An 11,159-nucleotide genomic window follows, 5' to 3' on the forward strand; every position below is an offset into this window, starting at 1 on the left:
CATAACAAGACGACTGTAGCGAAACTGACAAGTAGACTGCATTCAAATATATGAACCAGAACCATCGGCTGCAGTTGCTGCTCTTCTCTTACATTTCTTTTCTCATGGTCTATTGATTCTAACTTATAGAGAAGAACAATTGTGAGGCAGCCCAGTATTTGGATCTACTTGTGTTCAGATTTATTAGCCTACTGGGTCAAACTGCAAATGTGGTAATGTACTGCTACTGTAAGACAGTGACATGAGAAGCATCACTCATTTGGTATTCAGTAGGAAACCCAGTGCGCTGAAGTGGAGAAGAGCCGCTGATGGCCAACAAACACAAGTGTGTGGCTGTCAGATGTTATTGACTGCTGTGATCAACGTTGGGCTTACACTGTAAATAAACACCTAATGTGATTCAGAATGAGAATGAGGCAGAGAGGACAGGGCCTCTCTCTCTTCTCTCATTTTCATAAGATAAATTTGCTGCTAGTCTCTGAGTATACAACACTACATTTCACATTTACTGCAACTAATGTAACCTCAAAAGTCAATTTACAACCTCTCTTACCTAAAAGTTTAAATATTTGTTGGCATCATCTAGAAGCTAAGACAACACCAATCTCTTGCGGAGTCTGCAAAGTCAAAAGACAACTTGCACTCTAACTTATTCAAAGGTAGATATCTGTTTGCATGCCGCCTAGGATCTAACATTATTCAATCTCATTTGAAGTCTGAGGAGTCCAGTGACAACCCCCAGCTTATTGAACTCTCAATTTTGTATTTGTTTGTGTGGTCGGTTTTCTCAGTTCCCTCTTACTTGAAGCAGCTGAGCATTTTAACAAGGTATGCTCACCATTACTCACAGGCACATTGCAGGTAACTTCAACAACATTGGAACAACAGGATAAGGAATTAAGGGTATAAATTTAAGATCAAGATCATTTACAACCATTATCAATTAATTTGCAGACATCTATGCTGCAGCTCCTTAACTTGAAATGTATCAAGGACACGTCTAACAAATAAAGACAAGAACATTTCAAATACAGTAATTTGGGAACAGATGCTATTTAATGTATTTCACTCTCTCATTTGCTCTTTTTCCCTGATAGATCTGTACAGATGTGTTCAGCTTTTAATTAAGCAATTGTAAGTGGATATGTTACTAATATTAACATTTATTATAGGTTGTGTTGGTGATTCTTTTCAGGAGCAATCTTTGTTACATCTTTTGAAATACTCTTTTCATGCTGGTGGCAAAGAATACATTAAGTGCACTAACAACAAAAGGGAAAATCGTGGCAGCAGCAGGGCTGAAAAAAGCCAGACGAGCAATTTTACTCTATCTGAGCAAAACGATTGGATGGCCTATCTACTTGCACATACTCTGTGCTTGCACTCCGCCAGGAATCTCCCACACGGTGCTGCTGGCAGACGTGTCACCGCTCTGGTTTTTAGATGCATTTTATTTATTTTCCTGAAATTTCTAAATGGTCATTGTATTTTGGAAGAGCGACTTTGGAGTAATGTCAGAACAAAAGGGTGGGATTTTGTTGGTGGGCTACTTTCAAAATCAAGCTTCCTCTTGCTGGTTTTTCCAGGAACGGCAACTATACCTTTAATATTGTGGAAGTTTTAGGCTTACATAGAGTTAAGAATATACTGTCTAACTGCAGTATTAGTAGTAGCTGTAAATCCAGCTGTATAAGCATAAAACCAGAAATAACCGATTAAAACATCTTAAATGGACTGAACATGCTGATTATTTGACACATTCACACCAGGAACATATTAAATGTGTGTGCACACTGAATTTAACACACGTAGTGTGACAATTACCACCAGGGTATTTGGCACATGCTAATAGTGGACATATAAATACTAAGAACATAAATGAAAACAGAAATGGAACGAATAAATGCAGAAGTATAGCGCAGATGAGGAAGCATGCACACAAACACATTCATCAGTTCCATCCACAAAAGGCTGCACACCCGTTCTTTATAACACATTCACAGCTTCTCAGTGGAACAGCCAGTGAGACACTTCGCTACAAAGACACCGTAACCTTTTCCTATCTGCTATTGCAGAGCTATATGAAAGACCTTTTTTTTTTTATTTATTTATTTATTTTTTTAAGTGGACTTCACTTGTGGGAAGATGGCAATGGTGGGGAGTGTTTGCCGGATACACTCTTCATCCTGCATGTAACTCACATTATGCTAAAGGGTTTAACATAAACACACACTTTGAATGATCTTAAGAAACTGCCAGGGCCTGCACGTCCCTGGAGGTTACTGTAATATAATTGATTTTAACCAGGGAGACGTTTGCATTTTTCCTTCATTTCCATATAGAGGAGAGTCTTGAGGAGGTGATTCAATAGTTGAATGATACTTGCAACATTTGAAAAAGTTTGCAGAAGTATCATTTGTAGGTCCAGGATGTATCCCAAAGGATGTTACGAAATAACGGCACACTTTGATGAGAAAACTGTAGGAATTTTCCTCTACGAGTTGACCTAGAAAATCAGTATTTATAATAATAATGTGGATTTCCAATGAACGCTGCTAAATAGATGACATCCACTAGAACTCTAGGTCTGTATGTACATGTTTAAGGAGGCCTCCAAGGTCATTTTGTACCCTCAAGCACAGTGGTGTGAAATACACAACCAAGAACGTTTTCACCAGTGTCACAGTTATCTAATCTGATTTCACCTCACTCTGACTGAACTTGGAGTTTGCTTTTTTTCAAAAGGCATAATTCCCTCATGGTTTCTCTTTCAGTGTTATCTTTCATTTCTGGGTCATGAGAAGAAAAACAGACTTTGGTGTTTTTGATGTGTCGAAATGGTTCCTGTAGAAAAGCTACGTAAACACTCGGCAGTTCGCTCAGGAGGTAAACACGACACCGCTTTCTTATCCTACTTTCCACAGCTTTGATGTTTGGGAGATGGCATTAACATTCTGCAGGAAGCGTGAACTTGGTGCTCCCTTTAGGAGCTTAAAGCACATAAGTCTACCAGGAACACCTCCGGTCACCTCTGGCTGTTAGCAAGACGGTCAATCTGACATCACAAGGGTTTATGGGAGAAGCTGGGGGTGACTGTGCAATAACTTTTTAGAGGATGATGTGCCCTGTGTCTTTTCAATATCATTGCACTGGGAGTGGTCTCAATACTGTGTCTGTGAGGACTAATGGGCATGCAAATGAGTTAGAATCTGACTGACACACTCTTAATGGAACATTACACTTCACAAAATGGCTGGGGGACAACCCTGCAGTGGCTGGCAGCGTAGGGTTCCAGGTTTTAATTAGTGGAGGCCTGTGGAATAAATGCACAGCTTTATCTTTTAAACTGCTCACATGGCACCACTGCAGTTAGCCTGGGCTCATTTGCCCAGCAGTAACACTGAAGTGTCTCTCAGTTCAATAACCAATACAGACTGATCAGATACTGGAAACAAGCTGTTCTGCACATTGTCAGGGCAAGGAAAATATCTGAATCATACAATATTAGGTGTGTATTTTCCCCAAGAACAAGAATTCTAGTGGTGAATGATTCTGCTAAACTGGACGATGTCCATTAACATCCAGTGTTAATGTTTTAAAATGTTTCATTTTATACTGTGCATGGCAAATGTTATAATCATGGTTAGGGAAATGTCACCAACTGAGTTTAAAATAAAATAAATAAATACTGAGGTGTTTGTGTTCCCACACTGCACCTGATGATGCAGGGACAGAATTTAGAGCATGGTTTCTCCAGTCAAACAGCAGGGGCCTTGGAAATGTTCCTGTGGTATAAACAGACTATCACTCAGGGAAAGAATGTGATTACAATTATTGAAAAGGTTAATGTTAATTGCAGGCTCAAATTTCAATCGCCACCATTAAAGTAAGATGTGCTACACATGAACCTGCCACCTTCACACTGAATGTTGGTAATGGACGCTAATCCCGACAGAGAATTGTCCAATATTGACATATTTCCTGGGGATACTGGGCTTTTTATTTCCTTACTCTGTCTGTGTCTTTTTATTCATTTTCATAGGATGTTCATTTAATGTTCTCTGCTGTTTATATAAAATCTCCCTGCCTGTGAAGAACTGTGCAGTCTGTCAGTTTTGTACCCGTGCTTTGTTCCGTCTCTCTGGTGACTTATTGTTCTCAGTCACAAGTCGTGCTGTAGTTGTGCTCAGGAACAGCACCCGATAACGAGTGCTACCGTACATACTGCAAGGGAACCAATCACAGGGTGGACCACCTGTGATAGAACATGTTTATTTTCCCATTAGTGAGGGGATGTTCATCTTCTCAGAAAATAAAAGCATCAATCAGTGGATGTGATTTTAGTGTTACAACTGCATATCCGACAAGCGAATTCAATATTAGTCTAAATGCATTTTGCCAGTAACAAATCAACACATAATAGTTGGCATAAATGATTCTGAATTATGCCATTCTGCCTGTTCAAACTCAAAGACTGTCGTTGCTCTTTTTTCTTTCCCCACACAACAGTACCTGTAATACTCTCAAGGTCTCAGGCACCTTCAAAGGGTTGCATTACTTTTCAAGAGCTTGTTACTACAGGGAAGAACCAGCCGGTATCTGTTTGCCACCAGGGGTGGCTGTTTCATTTCTTCCACAAATAAAGGTTTTTTTTTTGCTTCCAAATCCAATCTTTTTACTCCTACACCTCCTCCTGGGGAAAGCTCCCCAAATAGCAAAGCAGCACTTCAAACACCATCGACAGGGTTCAGCTTGGAGCTGCCCAGCAAGGAAAGGGAATGGGACATATCATGGAGTTAAACACAAACCAAAGCTCCTGGGGAACACAATTGTGGTTGAGCTTACTGTACACTGATCTTGTAACTTCATTCAGAGGTGGATTCACCACAGGCGCCCAGCGGCATATTCATAATTCCTTCATACATTGGAAATTCTCTGTAGCTAGGAGCTTTTAAGAATGGGAACTCCAGGCCAGTCATGTTTGGTAGATGAGAGAGGCTCGGTCTGAAAAGAGGAATGCTACCAGCTTTCCCAACAGAGGATGTCTAATGAGACTGAGGGATGGTCGAGTGATTCAGGGTAGAGCTTAGTGATGTCAGACCTTTTCTCCCCAAAATGTCGTCCTTTTCACAGAGACATATTGTAAATGAATGACCCGATAACATTAACTAGTTGCAATGCAGCGCTTTAGTGACATGTCTTTTCAGGGGTTTCTGAAATGACCACATCTGTCTTTGTTTCTCCCAAACAGAGAGAAAAGTCTTTTTTCATGAATCTATCCCCTCCAGCTCTCTCTGGCTCCATGCTTATAACCCTGAAGCAGCTCAATGGGCTCACACTATGAGCCATTATTCACTCCAATACTTTTTCTCTATGCTGGTCAATAGCCAAGGACATAGCCAGAACTGAAAAGGGCCAGACAGATCTGACCACAGAGCCAGCATCACAACCAGCCCCCATCTTATGGAAAATGTTATGGTTTGTTCAACATAAAACAGAAAACATCCACATATGGCTTTATTTATTTTTGTCATCCAGGCCATCTGGATGCTGTTGCTTATGTTGAAATATGGTAAAGTCTTCATAGTAATAACTTCTGGCAGGTAGCCTGACATGCATTGGCAGTCTTTCACTCCCCTTCCTTTTAATCCTCAACAACTCAATCAAACAACTTGTGCATATACCTGGGCTTTTCTCTGTACCTTGTCTCTTCAAGCCTCCCTCTTTGCTATAAAAAGAAATCTTTATAGATTCACATTTTAACATTTTACTAAATGAATTTCTTTTCAACCATTAAAACTGCAAATGACCAAAAAAGACTAACATGAACAGAGTCACTGATCATTGATGAACCCATGAAATACTGTATTATGATCCAAGGCTGCAGTTCTGCTCAGCTCTAGAGAGTTTTAGCATCTTTCAGCTCAATGTTTTGGTTTTACAGCCGGCAACTTGAGTTTTCACTCACTCGCTACCGCTTGCACCGACACTTGATTTCATGTGCAGGAAAACAGTTGCACACTGCCTTCCCAGCACCAGATGGCAGGCACTGTTCAGCCCCTAGCTGGCGAAGATGGAGCACTTTAGCAAGCTGAATAAATGTTCTAGATAATGCTAATGCTACTCGGTGCCTGCTGATGTGTAAATAGGAAGAGGTTTGCTAACATAACATGATACTACATCAGTGTTGTGTTTACAACTTTCTGTTCTGCCCCCAAGTAGTGAAAAAAAGTGCAACATGAGTTTAAGGTAAAGACAAATCACAGACTAGATGTACAATTAAAACTGTCAAAAATAAAAAGGTTTAAGCTTCATTATGTCGTGTTCCCCACTGAGAAAGGCAAGATAGTCTTAGTGTCTTGCTTATCAACAAAATGCACACTTTTATTTCAGTTACAGAATAATTCATTCTACAGCACTAGTTCTACTCTTCTGTCAATAGAAATGATGCAGAAGAAGCTTTTTAGTGATTATTTAGAGACAAAGTATTTGCTTCTATGATGGGTTTTAGACTCATATTTACAACTTTCAGCTTATGAGCAGATAAAGGTGGCAAGTGTGTTCTGCCAAACTGCTGCAGGGTGATGCAGCATAAATGAGGAAAATGTAGGATTTAATGAGGGAAGTACTGGGCTCATGAATCCACAGTGCAATCATTTGGCTTCGGAACTCTTGGATTATTTTGAGGGAGGAACACTTCGGGGTAGTTTGTTTCTTATTTTTGCACTTATGGAACTAAAAAAAAAAAAAAAGAACATGTTAACGTCCTCTTCAGCCGATTCAACAAACTTGCTGTGATAATGTGGACATTAAGACTTCAGTGAGTTTTGGATTTACATGAGGGTAAGGAGAAAATGAGTACATGTTACTTTTTGGAGTTTTGTTTATTAACACTTTTTGCTTTTTATCAACTGGTAGTATTACTTATTCAAATATCTAATTCAGAATCCATTAAATCTATGTAAATGGGTGACAAATTAAAGAAAAATACTGGATAAAAACTGGATATAATAGTGGATGAGCCACTAATCTGCTGATTATTTCCTAGATCATCTGATTTATGCTTTTATTTACATACTTTTAAAAGCCCACTTTGATTTGAGAGCCAAATATGGTGTCTCCAAATGGCTTGTACTGTCCACATGACTAATCCAAAGATATTCAGTTATATAAAAGGTGGAAACAGAACATTTTGGTGATTTTTTTGCTTCAAAACAGTCACTGGTGAATGTTCTGTCAGTGAACTGACTAATGGTTGCAGCCCCACTGAATGGTTTGCTGAGCAGGAAGATGAGGGAATAGGTTCTGGAGGAACGATGCTTCCTCCCTCCAGCAGAGGAGCACTGAAGCTGCTCGGGAGACCCTTTCTAAACAGATTGTTCACTTTGTTAGTTTTTTTTTTTTAATTGTCACCCATCTGTAAGTTATTTTCAGATGGCTGTAACTTAGGTTTTCCTCACATATCCGTTAATCTGCAGTTACAGCACCACTTAGTGTCTTTAGTCTTAACACTGGCTCACCTGTCGCATACACAGAAGGCATTAAATCAGAACCTGAAAGACTGTAGCCTAGCAGGGGGTAATCATTAAACATTTTCAGTGACAAAGAGCCCTGTGATGCACTGGAGTTTCAATACTGTGGTGAAAGTGGTCTGACCTTCAGTTTCCACCTGTTGGAAAAAGCTTTAGGTAGACTGTTTTTGTGAGAATAAAGGGAGCCACATGAGGATACAAAGTAGGTGGTGCTCTTTTGTGTCTAGCAAGTGGCTGCAGCACACTGAAGACACTGTCAGACTTCACCGGTGGTCTGCCAGCCAACACAGAGCATGGTTTTACAACTGGATACAGAGTATGTTGCAACTCAGTGACCCATTAAAGGTGAAAATTTGGAGAAGTTTAAAGGCTAGCGGACTACTCGGCTGTGTTTCTGTAACTGCCTCCATGCTTAGGTGTAAGGAGAATGAAGAGGAGGTGGTTAGCCACAATGTTTAGGTTCCTGGAGACCCCCAACAGCTCAAAAAGCAAACTTCATATTGCTTCTTCAGCTCAGTACTTGTCACTTTTGTGACTTCTACTACTGTAATTTTTTTTTTGAAAATGGCTTATGAACATTTAATGAGACCTTCATGAAGTTTATAACAAAAATGACCACTTCTCCTCGGGTTCTCATAAACCAGTTGTAAAGCATGGTTAAATAAAATCTGCTCTTTATCTGGGATTGGTGTTGACTGCACCTCTTGGGCAGCATCACCTTCCCCACTACGACGAGTCTATTTAGAGTTTTTGTTTTGTGGCAGTGGGATGGGTTAACACTTCAGTACTTTTACACAAATTGGGGTGCAATAAAATCAGAAGAAAAGCAGAGTATTTAACTGTATCTAATGTATTTATTATTACACATATGGTGGTGGGATCTGTTAGCCAATCAAAATCCAAACAAGGAATACTGTGGAGCCAGTAAACTGACTTTATGAACATTCACAAAAGCACTCATAACTATAAATCACTTTTATTGCTACATTCCTCAAAAGAGCTCCACAGACCCATCAAAAGTAACCATTAAGAAACTAATTAATTGCAGGCCCAAACAGCAAAAACCTCACCTTTGTCTCAAAAAGTGTTTTTTGAAAAAAAAAACAAAAACATTGACATAATCTACAGACTCCCATTAAAGGAAAGAAAGAAACAGCTCAGGAAATTACTGTATAAGAAGACAGCTAGCTCATAGTCATCCAAAATTTAATTGGCCCCATTCAACATCGCTCTACTACATCTTAACCGAAATGGCTCAGCCAAACATCAGCTGGACATTTCTAGTTGCAAAGGTTCGGTCTGTAAAGACAGCGATCCAGGCAAGGACACAGTGGAAAGCTACAGAGAACTGTAAGCTAAATCTGTGAGGGACAAGAAGAAAAGGGGAGCAACTGCTGTATAAAATGCTTGCTACTGATGTGTACTTTATCCTCATCCTATATAGTCAACCTCTAACCAAACAAATGAGCAGTAGATTCAAAACTTCACATACATGTCCAGCGCCTGGTCATCATCCTTATTATAATGTCAGCAAGGGACGTTATTTTTGTCTTATAGCTTCAGTGGGTTTGGGGGAAATCAACACACACCACATAGTCATCAGTAACACCTTATGGATTTAATCTATCGATGTGAAATGCGCATGGTGAGAGTAAGTGAACAAAAAGAAAGAGAGGTAGGGAGGGAAGGGGAAGGAGAGTGGGAGTGTTATGCGTGTGTGTGTCATGCGGGCATTGTCTACACCCATCCATACAGAGTCTGTGTGTGTGTGTGTGTGTGCAGACATATGAATGCAAGAGTCAGAGTGACGAGAGAGAACCGACTACATATGTGGTTCACACAGATCTTTTCACAAAAGCTCCTTAATCCATTGAAGAGGAAACAGCTGGATCGCGGTGCGCCCCCATACCACGACCAATTAAGAGTGAGCGCGCATTTATCGTCTTTGAGGACGTGAACATGCGCTGATCTGTCATCTTTTCACGCTATTTATATTTTCAGTCCACTTTTAGTGCAACACGTCGTTTCTGTGGATTATATGAAGCTGGTTGGATCCTAAGGACAGAGTGCGTCAAGCGAGCGCATGTATCCAACAAGTGAATGCACGAATCCGCTCGCAGCAGACAAACCCTGGGACTAAAAACAACAATCTGCAGACTGACAGCATTCATACGGTTGTACCCACTGACTGGGTTGAAATAGAGACAAATATCCTGCACTAATTAGCTGTGCCTCAGATGCGGAGCGTGTCTGGGTTGAGGAAGATGTGCATGTGTGCGCATCGTCTCGGTCTGAGGTAGTTTTCTATCTACAGATTCCGTGTGTTATTGATTTCCAAGCAAATAAAAAAACTGCAATGAGGTAAGAAATCGCCTATATTTTTTCTGCTCGTCATTCATTGAGCAAAAGCGAGATTTTGAGGGACGCGCTGCGGATTCCATCGTTCCCCACCTCACCCCTCTACCCCAATGGACTCCCGACTCTTTTCCCTCGGTGACTGTAGGGGAAAGTTGGCGTCCTCTCTGTAGACATTTCTTTATGAGGAAAGCGCAGGTGGAAGCCAAAGGTTGCAGCCATGCCGATGCATCCAATCACCTCCACCTTGATGTACCGGGGGATGTGCACTATCCCCGACATCCTCTCCTACAGCGCCCCGGTAAACCTGCCTGAAGACGAAGTTGAAGGTGAGATGATACCTGTTAACGTAGCCCCGAGGGGATTTCATGGCTCCTCAGCAACACAGGTGGTGTTTTTCCTTTCACAATAGGCTCATGTGGTGCCAGTGTGTGTGTGTGTGTGTGTGTATGTGCTCCTGCAGTGAAGCGCATTCAAACAGACGCGCGGTCAGCACCTTGGACAGCGCTCAGAGATCTGATTTCGCAGGCGGAGAGAGGATTGTTTTTTCTTTAGCTTATAACAACCTGTTTTAGGCTTTATTTTCAAACCCCTCCCCTCTTAATATATGAAAAAGATTGTGGAAAATTAATTAGCCACTGTTATCAGCTATTTAAACTGTCTTTCATTGACTAACAATATCGATTTGTGCTCAATCAGAGGGTCACACACATTTGCCCGCAGTGCGAAGTAGCTTTGGTTAAAAAGACATCTCAGCACCGTCTCTGCCATAAAGTGTTATGGAAGCTAACTGGAAGCAGAAAATCCAGAGTGAAATTTTGATTTATGGAAACCTGATTTCAGTAGCAGATTAAATCCAACTAATCTGCTAATCCAACTAATTTGTCCAGATGATCCAAAATGTTTGATAGTCCATCTTCAATGAGGACTGTGAAATCTTTAAAGCACATCTGCTAAATGACTGAGCCAACATCCAGGTTAAATCTCCTCTTGATTAAAGAGAGTTTTTTGAAAATAATTTTTCTACACCAATATTCATATTCAACCTCTACAGCACTGTGGTGGCACATGATAGGAAAAGGGGAGAGACTACCCAACAAGCATGCTGACACACGACTATTCTGAGCAATTTGCCTTTTTCAGTATTATGAGAATTTTACTGCTTGGAGCCACATGATCCTGCAACATCTAGACATTAGCAACACCACCAAGGGCATTTGTCAAGTCCCAAAGGATGTGTAATGACAATAAGTTGTCATGTTTTTAATGATG

The 11,159-nt window shown here is 40.6% G+C and overlaps 2 protein-coding genes across 4 annotated transcripts in view; one reads left to right on the top strand and one right to left on the bottom strand.

Annotated features, from left to right (window-relative positions):
* The window catches only part of fbxo21 (F-box protein 21), a 96,598-nt gene that overhangs the window by 60,240 nt on the left and 25,199 nt on the right, over window positions 1-11,159 (bottom strand). The window lies entirely within an intron of this gene.
* cabp7a (calcium binding protein 7a) overlaps window positions 9,318-11,159 on the top strand; it is a 22,499-nt gene continuing 20,657 nt past the window's right edge. Inside the window, exon 1 of the mRNA XM_020598215.1 lies at window positions 9,318-10,216. Within this exon, the coding sequence (XP_020453871.1) occupies window positions 10,108-10,216 (109 nt within the window). The 5' untranslated portion in view covers window positions 9,318-10,107. The remainder of the gene's footprint in view (window positions 10,217-11,159) is intronic.

Source organism: Monopterus albus, unplaced genomic scaffold, assembly GCF_001952655.1.
Source record: "Monopterus albus unplaced genomic scaffold, M_albus_1.0 scaffold37.1, whole genome shotgun sequence".
Classification (NCBI taxonomy): domain Eukaryota; kingdom Metazoa; phylum Chordata; class Actinopteri; order Synbranchiformes; family Synbranchidae; genus Monopterus; species Monopterus albus.